General features: G+C 46.5%; 1 protein-coding gene across 1 annotated transcript in view; it reads left to right on the top strand.

Annotated features, from left to right (window-relative positions):
* LOC124037047 (transmembrane protein 59-like) overlaps window positions 1-23,057 on the top strand; it is a 32,223-nt gene extending 9,166 nt beyond the window's left edge. The window contains exons 5-8 of the mRNA XM_046351673.1: window positions 18,956-19,061; window positions 19,657-19,777; window positions 19,898-20,015; window positions 21,723-23,057. Of these exons, the coding sequence (XP_046207629.1) occupies window positions 18,956-19,061; window positions 19,657-19,777; window positions 19,898-20,015; window positions 21,723-21,881 (504 nt within the window). The 3' untranslated portion in view covers window positions 21,882-23,057. The remainder of the gene's footprint in view (window positions 1-18,955; window positions 19,062-19,656; window positions 19,778-19,897; window positions 20,016-21,722) is intronic.
* The last annotated feature ends 450 nt before the right edge of the window (window positions 23,058-23,507 follow it).

The following is a 23,507-nucleotide window of genomic DNA, read 5'->3' as shown; positions in this document are numbered from 1 at the left end:
CAGGGCAGGGTACTGGGTGGAGGCCGGCTAGAACTGTTCAGGGCAGGGTACTGGGTGGAGACCGGTTAGAACTGTTCAGGGCAGGGTACTGGGTGAAGGCCGGCTAGAACTGTTCAGGGCAGGGTACTGGGTGGTAGCTGGCTAGAACTGTTCAGGGCAGGGTACTGGGTGGAGGCCGGTTAGAACTGTTCAGGGTAGAGTACTGGGTGAAGGCCGGCTAGAACTGTTCAGGGCAGGGTACTGGGTGGTAGCCGGCTAGAACTGTTTAGGGCAGGGTACTGGGTGGAGGCCGGCTAGAACTGTTCAGGGCAGGGTAGTGGGTGGAGGCCGGCTAGAACTGTTCAGGGCAGGGTAGTGGGTGGAGGCCGGCTAGAACTGTTCAGGGCAGGGTACTGGGTGGTGGCCGGCGAGAACTGTTCAGGACAGGGTACTGGGTGGAGGCCGGCTAGAACTGTTCAGGGCAGGGTACTGGGTGGAGGCCGGCTAGAACTGTTCAGGGCAGGGTACTGGGTGGAGACCGGTTAGAACTGTTCAGGGCAGGGTACTGGGTGAAGGCCGGCTAGAACTGTTCAGGGCAGGGTACTGGGTGGTAGCTGGCTAGAACTGTTCAGGGCAGGGTACTGGGTGGAAGCCGGTTAGAACTGTTCAGGGCAGGGTACTGGGTGAAGGCCGGCTAGAACTGTTCAGGGCAGGGTACTGGGTGGTAGCCGGCTAGAACTGTTTAGGGCAGGGTACTGGGTGGAGGCCGGCTAGAACTGTTCAGGGCAGGGTAGTGGGTGGAGGCCGGCTAGAACTGTTCAGGGCAGGGTAGTGGGTGGAGGCCGGCTAGAACTGTTCAGGGCAGGGTACTGGGTGGTGGCCGGCGAGAACTGTTCAGGACAGGGTACTGGGTGGAGGCCGGCTAGAACTGTTCAGGGCAGGGTACTGGGTGGAGGCCGGCTAGAACTGTTCAGGGCAGGGTACTGGGTGGAGGCCGGCTAGAACTGTTCAGGGCAGGGTACTGGGTGGAGGCCGGTTAGAACTGTTCAGGGCAGGGTACTGGGTGGAGACCGGTTAGAACTGTTCAGGGCAGGGTACTGGGTGGAGGCCGGCTAGAACTGTTCAGGACAGGGTACTGGGTGGAGGCCGGCTAGAACTGTTCAGGGCAGGGTACTGGGTGGAGGCCGGCTAGAACTGTTCAGGGCAGGGTACTGGGTGGAGGCCGGCTAGAACTGTTCAGGGCAGGGTACTGGGTGGAGGCCGGCTAGAACTGTTCAGGACAGGGTACTGGGTGGAGGCCGGCTAGAACTGTTCAAGGCAGGGTACTGGGTGGAGGCCGGCTGGAACTGTTCAGGGCAGGGTACTGGGTGGAGGCCGGTTAGAACTGTTCAGGGCAGGGTACTGGGTGGAGGCCGGCTAGAACTGTTCAGGGCAGGGTACTGGGTGAAGGCCGGCTAGAACTGTTCAGGGCAGGGTACTGGGTGGAGGCCGGCTAGAACTGTTCAGGGCAGGGTACTGGGTGGAGGCCGGATAGAACTGTTCAGGGCAGGGTACTGGGTGGAGGCCGGCTAGTGGTGACATTTTAACAGTCTGATGGCTTGGAGATAGAAGCTGTTTCTCAGTCTCTCGGTGCACCTGTACTGTATCCGCTTTCTAGAAGGTAGTGGGGTGAACAGGCCGTGGGTCGGGTGCCTGAGGTCCTTGATAATCTTCTTGGCCTTCCTGCTGCTGTAGACGTCCTGGAGGGCAGAAAGTGTCAAATTCAATCAAATTAAATTTGACTTGTTACATGAGCCGAATACAACTGGTGTAGACTCTATCCTGAAATGCTTGCTTACGTGCCCTTTCCAATGATACAGAGTTTAAAAATAAAAGTAACACAAGAATGGAATAAAAGAAAATACACAAGAATGGAGCTATATACAAGGAGTACCAGTACCAGATCAATGTGGAGCTATATACAAGGAGTACCAGTACCAGATCAATGTGGAGCTATATACAAGGAGTACCAGTACCAGATCAATGTGGAGCTATATACAAGGAGTACCAGTACCAGATCAATGTGGAGCTATATACAAGGAGTACCAGTACTAGATCAATGTGGAGCTATATACAGGGAGTACCAGTACCAGATCAATGTGGAGCTATATACAAGGAGTACCAGTACCAGATCAATGTGGAGCTATATACAGGGAGTACCAGTACCAGATCAATGTGGAGCTATATACAAGGAGTACCAGTACCAGATCAATGTGGAGCTATATACAAGGAGTACCAGTACCAGATCAATGTGGAGCTATATACAAGGAGTACCAGTACCAGATCAATGTGGAGCTATATACAGGGAGTACCAGTACCAGATCAATGTGGAGCTATATACAGGGAGTACCAGTACCAGATCAATGTGCAGAAGTACGAGGTATTTCAGGTAGATATCACAGGAGGCTACTGAAGGGAGAGCGGCTCATAAAAATGGCTAGAACGGAGCAAATAGAATTACCCCGAGCCAGTCACTACCCAGGGTACAGTGACTGGGCATCAGGATAGAGAATAATAAGAGTAAAACAAAGAACAGAGTAGCAGCAGCAAATGATTAGTGTAAAAGTGTGTGTGTGTATGTAAATGTGTGTGGGTTTTGTGTGGGAGTGTCAATGTAATGTGTGTGAGTGAGTGTGTACATGGTGTGTATATATAATCTAGTGAAGATTTAGATGCACTATTGTAAAGTGGCTGTTCCACTGGATGTCATAAGGTGAATGCACCAATTTGTAAGTCGCTCTGGATAAGTGCGTCTGCTAAATGACTTAAATGTAAATGTAAATGTAAGGGCTCCCCAACCCTGTTCCTTGAGAGCTACCATCCTGTAGGTTTTCGCTCCAACTCTAATCTAGCACACCCGATTCTAATAATTACTTGGTTGATTAGTTGAATGAGGTTAGTTACAGCTGAGGTTGGAGCAAAAACCTCCATTAGGGTAGCTCTCCATAAACAGGGTTGGATAGCCCTGCGTGCTAGTGAGTGTGTGTAGGGTCAGTGCAAGATAGCTGCACTGATTTACTCTAGTTCGGGTTCCATTAATTTACTATTTATAGTAGTCTGGCTATTTAGCAGTCTTATGGCTTGGGGGTTGAAGCTGTCTCAGAGCCTGTTTGCCAGACGGTAGCAAAGTGAACAGTCTATACTTGGGTGGCTGGGGTCTTCGGCAATTTTTGGGCCTTCCTCTGATACCTGATATAGAGGTGGAGAGCCCTGCGATTGTGGATGGTGCAATTGCTGTACTAGGCGGTGATACAGCCCAACAGGATGCTCTCAATGGTGCATCTGTAGAAGTTTGAGGTTTTAGGGTCCAAGACCAATTTCTTCAGCCTCCTGAGATTGAAGAAGAGTTGTTGCGCCTAATTCACCACGCTGTGTGAAGGGATCATTTCAGGTTGCCAGTGATGTGCACACCTAGGAACTTGGAGCTTTTGACCGTCTCCACTGCGGCCCCATCGATGTGGATGGGGGTGTGCTCTCTCTGCGGTCTCCTGTAGTCCACAATTAGCTCCTTCGTTTTCTTGACGTTGCGGGAGAAGTTATTTTCCTTGCACCACTTCACCAGGGATCTCACCTCCTCCCAGTAGGCTGTCTCATCGTTGTTGGTAGTCAGTGTAACAAACAGTTAACCTGTCAGTCTGTCATTGTTTTTGTTTGAATTGTTTCTGTGTTCGCTATGTGGGGGAAATGGACAAGCTGAACTTGCTAAGAACTGTTGTAATGAGGATTATTATCGTAGAAACACACTTATGGAGTGAAGGCAGTCCCACGCTGTGTTAGCTAGGTTTTTCCTGTCTTCTGTGTAGTTCCTAACGGTTGAAAGGTGTATGTTAGGAGGGTAACGTTATAATAATTAAGGATGAAGTGTGAATTCATGCCAGGAATAAGAAGTGTGAAGTTTTTGATTTCTTCCCTTCTGTAATAAGCAGCCAATGAGGTATTGGTTACTGGAGGGAGCTACAATCAGGCCTACAACTGTCGTCACCACAACCTGATCTTATTGGTTACTGGAGGGAGCTAGAATCAGGCCTACAACTGTCGTCACCACAACCTGATCTTATTGGTTACTGGAGGGAGCTACAATCAGGCCTACAACTGTCGTCACCACAACCTGATCTTATTGGTTACTGGAGGGAGCTACAATCAGGCCTACAACTGTCGTCACCACAACCTGATCTTATTGGTTACTGGAGGGAGCTTACAATCAGGCCTACCACTGTCGTCACCACAACCTGATCTTATTGGCTACTGGAGGGAGCTACAATCAGGCCTACAACTGTCGTCACCACAACCTGATCTTATTGGTTACTGGAGGGAGCTACAATCAGGCCTACAACTGTCGTCACCACAACCTGATCTTATTGGTTACTGGAGGGAGCTACAATCAGGCCTACCACTGTCGTCACCACAACCTGATCTTATTGGTTACTGGAGGGAGCTACAATCAGGCCTACAACTGTCGTCACCACAACCTGATCTTATTGGTTACTGGAGGGAGCTACAATCAGGCCTACAACTGTCGTCACCACAACCTGATCTTATAGTTTTACTTAGGAATTTGCCGTAATTGGAGGCACGTCTTTTTTTCTTTTTACACTTTAATTCAGCTTGGTTACAGTGTTAATTCAGCTTGGTTACAGTGTTAATTCAGCTTGGTTACAGTGTTAATTCAGCTTGGTTACAGTGTTAATTCAGCTTGGTTACAGTGTTAATTCAGCTTGGTTACAGTGTTAATTCAGCTTGGTTACAGTGTTAATTCAGCTTGGTTACAGTGTTAATTCAGCTTGGTTACAGTGTTAATTCAGCTTGGTTACAGTGTTAATTCAGCTTGGTTACAGTGTTAATTCAGCTTGGTTACAGTGTTAATTCAGCTTGGTTACAGTGTTAATTCAGCTTGGTTACAGTGTTAATTCAGCTTGGTTACAGTGTTAATTCTGCGTGGGTACAGAAACAACTCAAAGGGTTAAGTTTAGGTATTCATTCTGAGTGGTTAAGGTTAGGGCTATGGTTTGGGGAAGGCTTAAAACATCAAGTACTCTCCCTGCTTGCTAGAGAATTGTAAACTGCTGTGGCGTAATCGTCTAAACAGCGTACTCTGGCTCTGAGCCTAGTGCTCTGCCATCATTTTTGGGGGTTGGGGGGAGCCATATATTGAATCCTCAGAACCTTTTCAAATGTCCGAAATCAACGGTTCTTTCTTGTGACCAGTCTGGTCAGCAAACTTGATGATTGAATTGGAGACGTGAATGGCCACGCAGTCATGGGTGAACAGATAGTATAGGAGGGGGCTGAGCAGCACGCACCCCTGTGGGGCCCACGTGTCAAGGATCAGTGTGGTGGTGTTGTTACCTGCCTTCACCACTTGGGGTCAGCCCATCAGGAAGTCCAGGACCCAGTTGCACAGGGAGGGGTTCAGACCAAAGGCCCTGAGATTAATGATGAGCTGGGAGGGCACTATGGCTTTGAAGGCTGAGCTGTAGTTGATGAACAGCATTCTTACATAGGGCAGTGCAATGCAATAGTGACTGTTGTCCGCGGATCTGTTGGAGCGATATGCGAATTGTAGTGGGTCTAGGGTGTCAGGTAAGGTGGAGATTATACAGTCCTTAACTAGCCTCTCAAAGCACTTCATGATGACAGAAGTGAGAGCTACGGGGCGATAGTCATTTAGTTCAGTTACCTTCTGTCCCGTCGTTCGTAATAATGATCGGACCAAGGCGCAGCGTGAGTATAGTTCCACATCTTTTCATGAATAAGTGAAACTGAAAACAAAATAACAAAACTTACAAAGACCCGTGACTACGTAGTGCTCAAACACACTAACCATAAACAATATCCCATAACCCACAGGTGGAAAAAAATGCTACTTAAGTATGATCCCCAATTAGAGACAACGATAACCAGCTGCCTCTAATTGGGAATCATACAAATCACCAACATTTAAAATCAAACCTAGAACCCCACAGAAAATATAAACTAGAACAAAAACTCCTAGTCACGCCCTGACCTACTCTACCATAGAAAATGCAGGTTTTCTATGGTCAGGACGTGACAGTACCCCCCCCCCCCCCCCACTCCAAAGGTGCGGACTCCGACCGCAAAACCTGAAACAAAAAGGGAGGGTTGGGGGGGGGGGGTGTCTAGTGGCGGTGGCGGTGCGGGGCCAAGTACCCACTTATCTGCCAGCATCGGGGGCGGCTCTGGTGCGGGGCCAAGTACCCACTCATCCGCCAGCATCGGGGGGCGGCTCTGGTGCGGGATGAAGTACCAACTCATCCTGCGGCTCCAGCCATGGACCTTGAAGTTCCGGACCGTTTAGCGTCGCAAGAGGTTCCGGACTTCAGGTGGCACCAAACTGACAACACGTTCCTTTGGGCAAAATCTGTGCATCCTCCACAAACTCAACAATATCCCCATACATAAACAATATCCCATAACCCACAGGTGGAAAAAATTATACTTAAGTATGATCCCCAATTAGAGACAACGATAACCAGCTACCTCTAATTGGGAATCATACAAATCACCAACATAGAAAGTCAAACCTAGAACCCCACATAGAAAATATAAACTAGAACAAAAACCCCTAGTCACGCCCTGACCTACTCTACCATAGAAAATACAGGTTTTCAATGGTCAGGACGTGACACCTTTGCTTTCTTGGGTACAGGAACAATGGTGAACATCTTTAAGCAAGTGGTGACAACAGACTGGGATATGGAGAGATTGAATATGTCCGTAAACACTTTAGCCAGCTGGTCTGCACATGCTCTGAGGACACGGCTTGGGATGCCTTCTGGGCCGGCAGCCTTACTGGATCATTGCCCTCCCCCGCCTTTCCTTCGGCAAAACAGATCACGTCTCCATTCTGCTCCTCACCACCTATAGGCAGAAACTTAAACAGGAACCTCCTGTGGTAAGGACTGTTTATTGTTGGTCTGACCAATCGGAATCTATGCTTCAAGATTGTTTTCATCATGAGGACTGGGAAATGTTCCAGGTCGCCTCTGAGAATAGTATCAACGGAGCATGCAACTATGGGGCAAAACAGACGCCCTTGGCTTAGATTGTTGACAACATGTAAACTACACTGAACAAAAATATAAACGCAACATGTAAAGTGTTGGTACCATATGTCATGAGCTTAAATAAAATATCCCAGAACATTTCCACATGCACAAAAAGCTTATTTCTTTCACATTTTGTGCACAAATGTGTTTACTTCCCTGTTAGTGAGCATTTCTCCTTTGCCAACATAATCCATCCACCTGACAGGTGTGGCATATCAAGAAGCTGATTAAACAGCATGATCATTACACAGGTCCACCTTGTGCAGGGGACAATAAAAGGCCACTCTAAAATGTGCAGTTTTGTCACACAACACAATGCTACAGATGTTTCAAGTTTTGAGGGAGTGTGCAATTGGCATGCCGACTGCAGGAACGTCCAGAGAATCTAATGTTCATTTCATTTTCCATAAGCCGCCTCCAACGTCATTTTAAAGAATTTGGCAGTACATCCTACCGGCCTCACAACCGCAGACCATGTGTAACAACGCCAACCAAAAACCTCCACATCCGGGTTCTTCACCTGCGGGATCATCTGAGACCAGCCACCCTGACAGCTGATGAAACATTTGCACAACTGAAGAATTTCTGCACAAACTGTCAGACACTGTCTCAGGGAAGCTCATCTGCATGGTTGTCATCCTCAACAGGGTCTTGACCTGACTGCAGTTAGGCTTTGTAACTGACTTTCGTGGGCAAATGCTCACCTTCGACGGCCACTAGCACGCTGGAAAAGTGTGTTCTTCACGGATGAATCCCGGTTTCAACTGTACCAGGCAGATGGCGTATGGCGTCGTGTGGGTGAGCAGTGTGCTGTTGTGAACAGAGTGCCCCATGGTGGTGGTGGGATTATGGTATGTGCAGGCATAAGCTACGGACAATGAACACAATCGCATTTTCTCTATGACAATATTAATGCACAGAGAGACCATGACAAGATCCTGAGGCCCATTGTCGTGCCATGTTTTAGCCTGATAATACATGGTTCCATGTCGCAAGGATCTGTACACAATTCCTGGAAGCTGAAAATGTCCCAGTTCTTCCATGGCCTGCATACTCACCAGACATGTCACCCATTGAACATGTTTGGGATGCTCTGGATGGATGTGTATGACAGCGTGTTCCAGTTCCCGCCAGTATCCAGCAACTTCATACAGCGATTGAAGAGGAGTGGGACAACGTTCCAAATTCCACAACAGCCTGATCAACTCTATGTGAAGGAGATGTGTCACACTGACTGGTTCTGATTCACGCTCCTTCATTAGTTTTCAGGTGTCTGTGACCTACAGGTGCATATCTGTATTCCCATTCATGTGAAATCTATAGATTAGGGCCTAATGAATTTATTTAAATTGACTGATTTCCTTACTTGAACTTTAACTCAGTAAAATCTTTGAAATTGTTCCATGTTGTGTTTCTATTTTTGTTCATTAACATTGTCTCCAATGTTTATTGAAAACATAAAGACATTTGCACAATGAGCACTTGTCTCAAATACATCTTTACAGTTGTTGATTAGCGAGCTAGTGGTTTTTAACATATTAGCACTGACATGAAATCAGTCAAAACACCTCAAAACAAGATGAAACGAGTCACTTGCGATTCCCCACATGGCAGTTTATTGTCATTGTTGCTAGCTATCTGGTCCTCCAGAAAACAACTTTTGCCCCATTGAAAGTGCGCATCATTTTTGTGACTTTGTCAGCTAACCCATATCTACTAGAGGTCTGGAATGGACTATTAATAAGGGCCTATTTCAAGTTTTCATAACAATCGGAAATCGGTATTTTTGGACACAGATTTGCCCGACTTAAAAAAAAATATATATATATATATTGTAACACCTTTATTTAATCTTTATTTAACTAGGCAAGTCCGTTAAGAACACATTCTTATTTTCAATGACGACCTAGGAATGGTGGGTGAACTGCCTCGTTCAGGGGCAGAACGACAGATTTTCACCTTGTCAGCTCGGGAGATCCAATCTTGCAACCTTACAGTTAACTAGTCCAACGCAATAACCACCTGCCTCTCGTTGCACTCCACAAGGAGACTGCCTGTTACGCGAATGCAGTAAGCCAAGGTAAGTTGCTAGCTAGCATTAAACTTATCTTTTAAAAAACAATCAATCATAATCACTAGTTAACTACACATGGTTGATGATATTACTAGATATTATCTAGCGTGTCCTGCGTTGCATATAATCTGACTGAGCATACAAGCATACAAGTATCTGACTGAGTGGTGGTAGGCAGCAGCAGGCTCGTAAGCATTCATTCAAACAGCACTTTAGTGCGCTTTGCCAGCAGCTCTTCGGTGTGCGTCAAGTATTGCGCTGTTTGTGACTTCAAGCCTATCAACTCCCGAGATGAGGCTGGTGTAACCGATGTGAAATGGCTAGCTAGTTAGCGGGGTGCGCGCTAATAGCGTTTCAAACGTCACTCGCTCTCAGACTTGGAGAAGTTGTTCCCCTTGCTCTGCATGGGTAACGCTGCTTCGAGGGTGGCTGTTGTCGTTGTGTTGCTGGTTCGAGCCCAGGGAGGAGCGAGGAGAGGGACGGAAGCTATACTGTTACACTGGCAATACTAAAGTGCCTATAAGAACATCCAATAGTCAAAGGTTAATGACATTTTAATTTTAATTTTATTTTTTCACCTTTATTTAACCAGGTAGGCTAGTTGAGAACAAGTTCTCATTTGCAACTGCGACCTGGCCAAGATAAAGCATAGCAGTGTGAACAGACAACACAGAGTTACACATGGAGTAAACAATTAACAAGTCAATAATACAGTAGAAAAAAGGAGAGTCTATATACATTGTGTGCAAAAGGCATGAGGAGGTAGGCAAATAATTACAATTTTGCAAATTAACACTGGAGTGATAAATGATCAGATGGTCATGTACAGGTATAGATATTGGTGTGCAAAAGAGCAGAAAATAAAATAAATAAAAACAGTATGGGGATGAGGTAGGTAAAAATGGGTGGGCTATTTACCGATAGACTATGTACAGCGGCAGCGATCGGTTAGCTGCTCAGATAGCAGATGTTTGAAGTTGGTGAGGGAGATAAAAGTCTCCAACTTCAGCGATTTTTGCAATTAGTTCCAGTTACAGGCAGCAGAGAACTGGAACGAAAGGCGGCCAAATGAGGTGTTGGCTTTAGGGATGATCAGTGAGATACGCCTGCTGGAGCGAGTGTTACGGGTGGGTGTTGCCATCGTGACCAGTGGACTGAGATAAGGCGGAGCTTTACCTAGCATGGACCTGTAGATGACCTGGAGCCAGTGGGTCTTGCGACGAATATGTAGCGAGGGCCAGCCGACTAGAGCATACAGGTCGCAGTGGTGGGTGGTATAAGGTGCTTTAGTGAAAACGGATGGCACTGTGATAAACTGCATCCAGTTTGCTGAGTAGAGTGTTGGAAGCAATTTTGTAGATGACATCGCCGAAGTCAAGGATCGGTAGGATAGTCAGTTTTACTAGGGTAAGTTTGGCGGCGTGAGTGAAGGAGGCTTTGTTGCGGAATAGAAAGCCGACTCTTGATTTGATTTTCGATTGGAGATGTTTGATATGAGTCTGGAAGGAGAGTTTAAAGTGTAGCCAGACACCTAGGTACTTATAGATGTCCATATATTCAAGGTCAGAACCATCCAGGGTGGTGATGCTGGTCAGGCGTGCGGGAGCAGGCAGCGAACGGTTGAAAAGCATGTATTTGGTTTTACTAGCGTTTAAGAGCAGTTGGAGGCCACGGAAGGAGTGTTGTATGGCATTGAAGCTTGTTTGGAGATCAGATAGCACAGTGTCCAAGGACGGGCCGGAAGTATATAGAATGGTGTCGTCTGCGTAGAGGTGGATCAGGGAATCGCCCGCAGCAAGAGCAACATCATTGATATATACAGAGAAAAGAGTCGGCCCGAGAATTGAACCCTGTGGCACCCCCATAGAGACTGCCAGAGGACCGGACAGCATGCCCTCCGATTTGACACACTAAACTCTGTCTGCAAAGTCATTGGTGAACCAGGCAAGGCAGTCATCCAAAAAAATGTGGCTACTGAGTCTGCCGATAAGAATATGGTGATTGACAGAGTCGAAAGCCTTGGCAAGGTCGATGAAGACGGCTGCACAGTACTGTCCTTTATCGATGGCGGTTATGATATCGTTTAGTACCTTGAGCGTGGCTGAGGTGCACCCGTGACCGGCTCGGAAACCAGATTGCACAGCGGAGAAGGTACGGTGGGATTCGAGATGGTCAGTGACCTGTTTGTTGACTTGGCTTTCGAAGACCTTAGATAGGCAGGGCAGGATGGATATAGGTCTGTAACAGTTTGGGTCCAGGGTGTCTCCCCCTTTGAAGAGGGAGATGACTGCGGCAGCTTTCCAATCCTTGGGGATCTCAGACGATATGAAAGAGAGGTTGAACAGGCTGGTAATAGGGGTTGCGACAATGGCGGCGGATAGTTTCAGAAATAGAGGGTCCAGATTGTCAAGCCCAGCTGATTTGTACGGGTCCAGGTTTTGCAGCTCTTTCAGAACATCTGCTATCTGGATTTGGGTAAAGGAGAACCTGGAGAGGCTTGGGTGAGTAGCTGCGGGGGGGGGGCGGAGCTGTTGGCCGAGGTTGGAGTAGCCAGGCGGAAAGCATGGCCAGCCGTTGAGAAATGCTTGTTGAAGTTTTCGATAATCATGGGTTTATCGGTGGTGACCGTGTTACCTAGCCTCAGTACAGTGGGCAGCTGGGAGGAGGTGCTCTTGTTCTCCATGGACTTCACAGTGTCCCAGAACTTTTTGGAGTTGGAGCTACAGGATGCAAACTTCTGCCTGAAGAAGCTGGCCTTAGCTTTCCTGACTGACTAAGTGTATTGTTTCCTGACTTCCCTGAACAGTTGCATATCGCGGGGACTATTCGATGCTATTGCAGTCCGCCACAGGATGTTTTTGTGCTGGTCGAGGGCAGTCAGGTCTGGAGTGAACCAAGGGCTATATCTGTTCTTAGTTCTGCATTTTTTGAACGGAGCATGCTTATCTAAAATGGTGAGGAAGTTACTTTTAAAGAATGACCAGGCATCCTCAACTGACGGGATGAGGTCAATGTCCTTCCAGGATACCCGGGCCAGGTCAATTAGAAAGGCCTGCTCACAGAAGTGTTTTAGGGAGCGTTTGACAGTGATGAGGGGTGGTCTTTTGACTGCGGCTCCATAGCGGATACAGGCAATGAGGCAGTGATTGCTGACATCCTGGTTGAAGACAGCGGAGGTGTATTTGGAGGGCCAGTTGGTCAGGATGACATCTATGAGGGTGCCCTTGTTTACATATTTAGGGTTGTACCTGGTGGGTTCCTTGATGATTTGTGTGAGATTGAGGGCATCTATCTTAGATTGTAGGACTGCCGGGGTATTAAGCATATCCCAGTTTAGGTCACCTAACAGAACAAACTCTGAAGCTAGATGGGGGGCGATCAATTCACAAATGGTGTCCAGGGCACAGCTGGGAGCTGAGGGGGGTAGGTAGCAGGCGGCAACAGTGAGAGACTTATTTATAAAATTAGTCATTCGAACTGTTTGGGTATGGACCTGGAAAGTATGACATTACTTTGCAGGCTAACTCCTCCCCCTTTGGGAGTTCTATCTTGACGGAAGATGTTATAGTTGGGTATGAAAATTTTTGGTGTCCTTCCTGAGCCAGGATTCAGACACGGCAAGGACATCAGGGTTAGCAGAGTGTGCTAAAGCAGTGAGTAAAACAAACTTAGGGAGGAGGCCTCTGATGTTGACATGCATGAAACCAAGGCTTTTTCGATCACAGAAGTCAACAAATGAGGGTGCCTGGGGACATGCAGGGAGGAGTAGTATGAGGGTGCGGCTAAAGGCTATCAAAACTGGTCACCTCGAGCGTTGGGGACAGAGAATAAAAGGAGCAGATTTCTGGGCATGGTAGAATATATTCAGGGCATAATGCGCAGACAGGGGTATGGTGGGGTGCGGGTACAGCAGAGGTAAGCCCACGCACTGGGTGATGATGAGAGAGGTTGTATCTCTGGACATGCTGGTTGAAATGGGTGAGGTCACCGCATGTGTGGGAGCTGGGACAAAGGAGGTATCAGGGGTATGAAGAGTGGAACTAGGAGCTCCATTGTAAACTAAAACAATGATAACTAACCTGAACAACAGTATACAAGGCATATTGACATTTGAGAGAGACATACAGCGAGGCATACAGTAATCACAGGTGTTGAATTGGAAGAGCTAGCTAAACAGTAGGTGAGACAACAACAGCTCATCAGCTAGCACAACAACAGCAGGTAAAATGGCGTTGACTAGGCAGGGAGGGTCGGATTAACTACACACAGAGCCTAAGTGCGGCTGGGGCCGACAGATAAAACATAAACAAGCAGAATGGAGTACCGTGATTAATGGACAGTCCAGCATGCATCAGTTCTGTAGCCAAGTGATCAGTGTCCAGGGGCAGCGGTGGATGGGACTGGCGAGTATTATCCAGGTTTAAAAAAAAAACTGGCTGGCTGTGCAGAAGGTAAAGCCGCTAGCAGTGGCTAACAATGACTAAATAGCTTGTAGCTACTTAGCTGGTTAGCTTCTGGAGGTTCTTGAATGTGTTTTTAAAATAATAGCGTATCAAATTGGGTGAGGCAGGTTACCGGAAGGTATAATCGAATTAAAAATCGAAAAGAGATTGAAAGTAAATATGGGTCCAGTGTGTGGTTGGGCTGGCTGGGGACGCGGCGATTCAGACAGTTAGCAGGCCTGTGCTAACAAGCTAACAGTTAGTAGGCCGGGGCTGAGCAAGGTAGCAGTTAGCGGACCGGGGCTAAACAAGCTAGCAGTTAGCAGGCCGAATTAGCAAGCAAGCAGATAGCAAGGGCTAGAAAGTTAGTCTTTGGGGGACGTCGCGATGGGGTGAGTCTGTTTATGCCTCTTCATACGGTGACATCGATAGACCGGTCGTGGGTCCGGATATTGTAGCCCCGGAGTATGCTTCGGTGGTAGCACAGGAGCTCTGGCCGGGCTAGCTTCAAGCTAAGTTGATGGAAACGCTAGCCAGGAGTAATCATCCAGGGTTGAGGTTAGCTAGTTAGCTAGTTGTGAAGATCCAGCTGAAAATGTTCCGTTTGCGGTGGGAATCCGGGGATAAAAAAATAAAAAATAAAAATAATAGGTCCGTTATGCTCTGGTTAGAGTCGCGTTGTTTAAACTGGCGAGAGCTTTCTGAGCTAAAGGTTAGCTGATGACCAGTTAGCTGATGACCGCTAGCAATGGTTTGCTGGTAGTTAGCTGGCTAGTTTCAGTTGAGGGGTTCCGAATCCGAAGTAAATATAAGTACTTTAGAAAAAAAAGCTGATCCACGCTACATTGGGTGAGGCGGGTTGCAGGAGAGTATTTCGAAGTTGAGGTTTAGCAAAATGTTTTAAAAGATATGCGAAGAAAAATATGTTTAAAAAACTATATATACAAGGGACACGACACGACAAGACCTCCGACTGCTACGCCATCTTGGATCTGAAATACAAATGGTATAGAGAGAAATAGTCCTATGATTCCTAAAATAACTACAACCTAAAACTTCTTACCTGGACATATTGAAGACTCATGTTAAAAGGAACCACCAGCTTTCATATGTTCTCATGTTCTGAGCAAGGAACTTGTAACGGTTCTCTTCTTCCTCTTCCTCTGAAGAAGAGGTGTAGCAGGGATCGGACCAAGACGCAGCGTAGTTATAATTCATGGTTCTTATAATAACGAAACTATACATGAAATAGACTACAAAACAAGAAACATGAAAACCCGAAACAGTCCCGTGTGGTACAAACACTGACACAGGAGTCAACCACCCACAAAACCCAACGCAAAACAGGCTACCTAAATATGGTTCCCAATCAGAGACAATGACTAACACCTGCCTCTGATTGAGAACCATATCAGGCCAAACATAGAAATAGACAAACCAGACACACAACATAGAATGCCCACCCTGCTCACGTCCTGACCAACACTAAAACAAGGAAAACACACAAGAACGATGGTCAGAACGTGACAGTACCCCCCCTCCAAGGTGCGGACTCCGACCGCACAACCTAAACCTATTGGGCAAATCAAAATCAAATCAAATCAAATTTATTTATATAGCCCTTCGTACATCAGCTGATATCTCAAAGTGCTGTACAGAAACCCAGCCTAAAACCCCAAACAGCAAACAATGCAGGTGTAAAAGCACCTGTCTGGGTGGGCATCTGTCCGTGGTGGCGGCTTTTGCGCTGGACGTGGACCCCACTCCATAATTGTCTTAGTCCCCCTCCTTAGCGTCCCTTGAGTGGCGACCCTCGCCACTGACCTTGGCCTAGGAACCCTAACAACGGGCCCCACTGGACTGAGGGGCAGCTCCAGACTGAGGGGCAGCTCGGGACTGAGGTAGCTCGGGACCGAGGGGTAGCTCGGGACCGAGGGGAAGCTCGGGACCGAGGGGAAGTTCGGGACTGAGAGGAAGCTCAGGCAGGTTGATAGCTCTGGCAGATCCTGGCTGACTGGTGGTTCCGGCAGATCCTGGCTGACTGGCAGTTCTGGCAGATCCTGACTGACTGGCAGTTCTGGCTGACTGGTGGTTCCGGCAGATCCTGGCTGACTGGCAGATCCTGGCTGAATGGCGGATCCTGGCTGAATGGCGGATCCTGGCTGACTGACGGCTCTGGCAGATCCTGGCTGACTGGCAGTTCTGGCAGATCCTGGCTGACTGGCAGTTCTGGCAGATCCTGAGTGACTGGCGGATCCTGGCTGAATGGCGGATCCTGGCTGAATGGCGGATCCTGGCAGACTGGCGGCTCTGGCGGATCCTGGCTGACTGGCGGCACTGGCGGCTCCTTGCAGACTGGCGGCACTGGCGGCTCCTTGCAGACTGGCGGCACTGGCGGCGCTGGGCAGACTGGCGGCTCAGGCGGCGCTGGGCAGACTGGCGACACTGATGGCGCTGGGCAGACGGGAAGCTACGGCAACGCTGGAGAGGAAGGCTCTGGCAGTGCTGGACTGAGGAGCTCTGGCGCCTCTGGAATGAGGGGCTCTGGCGCCTCTGGACTGAGGGGCGGGAGGACTGGCAGCGCCGGACAGCCGGGAGATGCACTATAGGCCTGATGCATGGTGCCGGCACTGGTGGTACTGGGCCAAGGACACGCACCTCAGGGCGAGTGCGGGGAGGAGAAACAGGGAGTACTGGGCTCTGGACACGCATAGGAAGCCTGGTGCGGGGGGCTGCCACTGGAGGGCTGGTGCATGTAGGTGGCACTGGATAGACCAGACCGTGCAGGTGCACTGGAGCTCTTGAGCATCGAGCCTGCCCAACCTTACCTGGCTCGATGCCCACTCTAGCCCGGCTGATAAGAGGAGCTGGTATGTACCGCACCGGGCTATGCACCCGCACTGGAGACACTGTGCACTCCACAGCATAACATGGTACCTGCCCAGTCTCTCTCGCTCTCCGGTAAGCACAGGAAGTTGGTGCAGGTCTCCTGCCTGGCTTCGCCATACTCCCTGTGTGCCCCCCACAAGAAATGTTTGGGGCTGACTCTCGGGCTTCCTACCGCGCCGCCGTGCTCGCTTCGCCAACCTCATTCTCCTGTAACCTTCTTCGCACTGCTCCATCGAATCCCAGGCGGGCTCCGGCACTCTCCCTGGATCGACCGCCCACCTGTCTATCTTCCCAAGTTGTGTAGTCCAGATTTTGCTCCCATGTCCCGAAATCCTGACATTGCTGCCTCTCCTGCTCCTTGTAATGCCGCCTCTCTGTTTTCGCTGCCTCCAGCTCTGCTTTGGGGCGGCGATATTCCCCAGCCTGTGCCCAGGGTCCCTCTCCGTTCAATATCTGTACCCAAGTCCATGAGTCTTGTGATGCTGGCTGCTTGTCACCACGCCGCTTGGTCCTGTTGTGGTGTGTGGTTCTGTAACTGTTCTCTTCTTCCTCTTCTTCTGAAAAAGAGGTGTAGCAGGGATCGGACCAAGACGCAGCGTAGTTATAATTCATGGTTCTTTTAATAAGGAAACTATACATGAAATAGACTACAAAACAAGAAACATGAAAACCCGAAACAGTCCTTCCTGTGTGGTACAAACTCTGACACAGGAGACAACCACCCACAAAACCCAACACAAAACAGGCTACCTAAATATGGTTCCCAATCAGAGACAATGACTAACACCTGCCTCTGATTGAGAACCATATCAGGCCAAACATAGAAATAGACAAACCAGACACACAACATAAAATGGCCACCCAGCTCACGTCCTGACCAACACTAAAACAATGAAAACACACAAGAACGATGGTCAGAACGTGACAGAACTTAAACGTTAGCTTTCTTACATGGCACATATTGCACTTTTACTTTCTTCTCCAACACTTTGTTTTTGCATTATTTAACCCAAATTCAAGTTTCATTATTTATTTGAGGCTACATTGATTTTATTGATGTATTATATTAAGTTAAAATAAGTGTTCATTCAGTATTGTTGTAATTGTCATTATTACAAATACATTTTTTAAAATCGGCCGATTAATCGGTATCGACTTTTTTGGGTCCTCCAATAACCGGTATCTGCATTGAAAAATCATAATCGGTCGACCTCTAATCTCTACACTGACTCGTTAATTGGGTTTATCTGGAATTCCATAGAGGATGTTGTTCCCACTCTGCCGATTAGAATTTATCAAAACCAAAAAACGTGGATAGATGGCAGAATTCGCACAAAACTGAAAGTATGAATCACCGCATTCAAGGTGACTGGGAACATGGAAGTGCAGCTATGACCTCTGTAAGGCAATCAAAGAGGCAAAACGGCAGTATAAGAACAAAGTGGGGTCACCATTCAACGGCTCAGACACGAGAAGTATGTGGCAGGGACTCCAGACAATCACGGATTATAAAGGGAAGTCCAGACACCGACACTTCGCTCCAGGACCAGCTAAACGCCTGCTTCGTCCGTTTAGAAGAAAACAACATCAAGCCGCCGATGCCTACATCGATCCCCTTGCAGTCCTCCTTCTGCTAAGAGCGCCGAGCGCTGATGCTGCCTGTGTCTTGTTGTTGGGAAAGGTTCAGTAGAGGGTAACCAAAATCTGATTTTAATGAGTTCTCCAGGGTAAGCCAAAAACACTGTCCCCATAATGAAAGGCACAATAATGCCTCTGCCGAGAGAGTGTGTGTGTGTGTACGCAGGGATTAAGTCTTCATTAAGTCTTCACACAAGTGATGCATATTTGCTCACATACTGTAGGACACTGTTTTTAAGGCCTCTTTTCAGACACTTTCTCCAGTCAAGTGGCCTTTTCACTCCCCTCAGAGAGGGTAAATGGTGGTGCTCTTGAGCAGCTAACCGACAAACTCCGCAATGGGCAACAAGGGTGTCCTTTAATGAAGTAAGAGAGAAATAAATGCTGATTTAAAACTCCACTGGTGTGCCGAAGAACAATCAATACAATCTGCTCATTAGAATCTACACCTGAACTGCCATTATAAGGTGTGAATAGATTATTACAGTTTTGTACCGTTTGGAAGTTAATCTGTCTTCATTTTACAGATGGCTGAGGTATACAGTGCCTGGCTTGCAACAGAACACATTATGTGAAAATACAATGTTCTCCTATAATGAGCAAGTCCCCTTTTTGTTTGAGTTCATTTGGCAGTATTCTCTATACCTAAGTCTACAGGTATGTCTATTTCTCTCTGTCGTTTAGCTGTTCATTGAGTATTCTTAGTCCAGGCTTCTTTATGGCTTAACCGCACTGTGTTAAACAGATCATTTTCTGTCTCTTTCTCAGTGAAATTACTGCATGTAATTACTAGTTCCTGAATTGACTTTGTTTGTTGTTCCTCCCAGAGCCAGCCGGAGATCGAGTACACTCTGCCGGAGCTGCAGGCCCCCCGCTCCAATGTGGCAGACAAGCCCTGGCCACAGATTCACTCCCACACACAGAGACCCCATGGTGAGACCCCATGGTGGCGTGCAGCTCTGTCACACACTGACACCCATAATGTACAAAACATCATAAGACCTTTAGGACAGGGTTCCCCAACTTGTGGCCTGTGAGCCGAATTTGGCCCGGGGGTGAATTTATTTATTTAATTTGCAAAATCAAAACAAAACTCGTTTGTCATTGTTGGACATAAAAGACTGTCAAAACACCAGGAAATCAGCTCCAAGTTATTTTAACTTTGGAAATCTGTTCTCAAGTATTTCCACTCAGAAATAGAGACGTGATCTTATCCCAATGTAAACAACGTTTGAAAGTATAATGTTTTTGTCAAATACTATATCCGTTTGTGCTTCTTGCGGTCAATTTGCAGTGTACAAATTATTTGAAAATTATGTTCCGGCCCCCGGATCATCTGCTGAAGAAAAATGGGCTCACAGCTGAATGTAGTTGGGAACCGCTGCTGTAGAATATAAAGTATACAATGCATTAAAGGAGGATTACATTGAATTGATTATGCTTTATTGATCTCCAGAGGGGTGAAATTAGGTTACATTTGTTACTTCCTCATAAATTCTGTTGCTCATTAGTATTCACCTCTGTGCAGGTGTGAAAGGACATGGGGAGAAGGTAGCAGCCAAGGCGGGAGGCAAGGGCAAGCACCCAGCAGTCCAGCAACATACGGAAGACCTAACCGCTGAACATGACTTCCTGGGATGCATGTCAAGGTGAAGAGATATTGAACAAGAATAGTCATCTGCCCATATCAACCCATTTGGGCCCTCTGATTTAGAGGTCCTCTGAGTTGTATTGCCTGTATCATTACCTAATCCTCCCCTTTCTCTCAGGCGCTCTGGGCTGCCTCGTTGGATCTTGGCTGCCTGTCTCTTCCTGTCCATCATGGTGATGTTGTGGCTGAGCTGTGCCAGCCTTGTCACTGCACCTGAACAGCACATCAAAACACAGGTAAACACATTGGTCATACAATTTTATCTGATTTTCATCTAAGTCACAACATTAGACAAAACACGGTCTGCTTAAACTAATAACACACAAACAATTATATGTTTTTGTCTCTTTATTGAACACACCGTGGAAACATTCATAGTGTAGGGTGGGAAAAGTATGTGAACCCTTGGATTTAGTAACTGGTTGACCCTCCATTAAATAACCTCAACCAAACGTTTTCTGTAGTTGCGGATCAGACCTGCACAATGGTGATGAAGAATTTTTGACCATTCCTCTTTACAAAACTGTTTCAGTTAAACAATGTTCTTGAACTGCTCTCTTGAGGTCATGCCACAGCATCTCAATCAGGTTGAGGTCAGGACTCTGACTGTGCCACTCCAGTAGGTGTATTTTCTTCTGTTGTTGATTTCATTCTGTGTTTTGGGTCGTTGTCCTGTTGCATCACCCAACTTCTGTTGAGCTTCATTTGGCTGATAGATAGCCTTCCATTCTCCTGCAAAATGTCTGGCTAAACTTGGGAATTCATTTTTCCGTAGATGATCGCAAGCTGTCCAGGCCCAGAGGCCGCAAAGCAGCTCCAACCCATGATGCTCCCTCCACCATACTTTACAGTTGGGATGAGGTTTTGATGTTGGTGTGCTGTGCCATTTTCTCTCCACACATAGTGTTGTGTGTTCCTTCCAAAAAACTCCTTTTTAGTTTAATCTGTCCATAGAATATTTGGTCAGTAACACTGTAGAACATCCAGATGCTCTTTTGCGAACTTCAGACGTGCAGCAATGTTTTGTTTGGACAGCAGTGGCTTCTTCCGTGGTGTCCTCCCACGAACACCATTCTTCATGGGTGTTTTACGTATCGTAGACTCATCAACAGAGATGTTAAGTCTTTATCTGACACTCTAGGATTCTTCTTAATGTCATTGAACATTCTGCACTGTGCTCTTGCAGTCATCTTTGCAGGACGGCCACTCCTAGGGAGAGTTGCAACAGTGCTGAACTTTCTCCATTTATAGACAATTTGTCTTACCGTGGACTGATGAACATCAAGGCTTTTAGAGATACTTTTGTAACCCTTTTCAGCTTTATGCAAGTCAAGAATAATATTAGGTCTTCTGAGATCTCTTTTGTTCAAGGCATGGTTCACATCAGGCAATGCTTCTTCTAGCAAACTCAAATTTGGTGAGTGTTTTTTCTAGGGCAAGGCAGCTCTATCCAACTCCAATCTCATCTCATTGATTGGACTCCAGGTTAGCTGACTTCTGACTCCAAATAGCTTTTGGAGAGGTCATTAGCCTGGGGGTTCACATACTTTTTCCAACCTACGTACACTGTGAATGTTTAAAGTATGTATTCAATATAGACAAGAAAAATCCAATAATGTGTGTGTTATTAGTTTAAGCAGACTGTGTTTGTCTGTTGTTGTGACTTAGATGAAGATCAGATGACATTTTATGACCAATTTATGCAGAAATCCAGATAATTCTAATGGGTTCACTTACTTTTTCTTGCCCCTGTATGTTGTCTCGCAAAAAAAACAAAAACATTTTATGATATGTTAGTGCTTAAGATCCCGGACTGCATCTTTAATTGTTAACTCACTCAAGTGTTATCTTAATTGGCATGTGTTTACCTGTGCGAGAATTACTCCTAGAGACAATGGGAACATTTCTATCGATTTGAATGAATAACTGATTCCTTTTTCCAGCTGAGCATCAACGGAGACAAGGAGTTTCTTGATGACATCCAGAAGGTCAACCCCTACCATCTGACCCCTGTGATTGCTGTAGCTATCGACCAACCAGAGGAGAGCGAGGAGGCAGGACCACTTCCAGTCAAGGTTGACATCAACAAGACATCTCTCTAGGGGACCAATGGGATAGGATCAGTGCTTTCTGGGGTAACGTTTTCATAAAACCTCCCTCAGTAAAAGATGGAGAACAGAAACACACCAACACTCACACCAGATTTTCTATAGATGCATGGCACCATCCCTTCACTACAGGTTTGTCTCGTCTTTCTCTAGCGAGTCTGCCCATCAGATGTTAGCCTGTTGTGCTTGTCTCTGTGTAGAATACTGATTTTGTAGATTCATGCTGTCCATTGTTAAACCTCACTAAGAGCTCAGAGATCAAATTGTCACCACCTTCTTGTACCTATCATTTTATACTTGACACTGCAATTGCTTAAGGCTTATTTAATAGACAGTTGAACTATTAAATGTAACTACTTAGATCTGCCTGTGAGAGAGTTAAGGAGAACAGGTGAATGAGCGCTGAAAGCTTTCCAAGCTTTTGATGTACAAGAGGATAGAGAAAGAACACAGGGATTCAAATTGAAGGTGAATAACTGTTTTCCTCATGCTCTTACATACTTTTGGAATTAATTGGTGACTTGCAGAGAAATAAAAGCAATTGAGATATTCAAAATGCTTTGAAAGGTATCTTGTGAACGCTGCAGGAGACAATAGCTACCAGTGTTCACCTTTGATGCTGTGTTTGATGTGTTTGACTGACGTCAACTGTGAGAAGCAAATATACATAATACATCTTATTTTCCTCACACTGAATGAAAAATAATTCTCATATCAGATTAAAACCTCAATTTTTGCCTACAACGACATGCCAAAATCTAACTGCCTGTAGCTCAGGCCCTGAAGCAAGCATGTGCATATTCTTGGTACCATTTGAAAGGAAAAACACAAAAGGAAGTTTGTGGAATGTTAAAGGAATGCAGGAGAATATAACATTAGATCTGGTAAAAGATAATACAAAGAAAGAAAAAAACAGTTTTTTTGTACCATTATCTTTGAAATGCAAGAGAAAGGCCATAATGTATTATTCCAGCCCAGGTGCAATTTAGATTCTGGCCACTAAATGGGAGCAGTGTGTGCGCAAAGTATTAGACTGATCCAAGGAACCATTGCATTTCTGTTCAAAATGTTGTATCAAGATCCAAATGTGCCTAATTTGCTTATTAATAACTTTTCATGTTCAAAACTGTGCACTCTCCTCAAACAATAGCATGGGATTATTTCACTGTAATAGCTACTGTAAATTGGACAGTGCAGTTAGATTAACAAGAATATAAGCTTTCTGCCTATGTCCTTGAACATTTTCTCGCATTAGCCTACATTAGTTCAACCATCCCGCAGGGGACCCACCAATCCTGAAGAAGTTTTGAACACTCCATTTCATTGAATTCAGACATTTGGCAGACAAAGGAATTGTGCTCAAATTATGTTGGCTGGGTCACCCACAGCTAAGTGTGTGTGTGTGTGTATGTGTGTGTATGTGTGTGTGTGTGTGTGTGTGTGTGTGTGTGTGTGTGTGTGTGTGTGTGTGTGTGTGTGTGTGTGTGTGTGTGTGTGTGTGTGTGTGTGTGTGTGTGTGTGTGTGTGTGTGTGTGTGTGTGTGTGTGTGTGTGTGTGTGTATTTGCGTGTGTTTGAGGAAAATCAAAACAGTGCTTGGTGTATTTATTTATTTATTTATG

The sequence above is a fragment of the Oncorhynchus gorbuscha genome, linkage group LG06 (genome assembly GCF_021184085.1).
Source record: "Oncorhynchus gorbuscha isolate QuinsamMale2020 ecotype Even-year linkage group LG06, OgorEven_v1.0, whole genome shotgun sequence".
NCBI classification, from domain to species: domain Eukaryota; kingdom Metazoa; phylum Chordata; class Actinopteri; order Salmoniformes; family Salmonidae; genus Oncorhynchus; species Oncorhynchus gorbuscha.
This window is presented reverse-complemented; position numbering and strand designations above follow the sequence as displayed.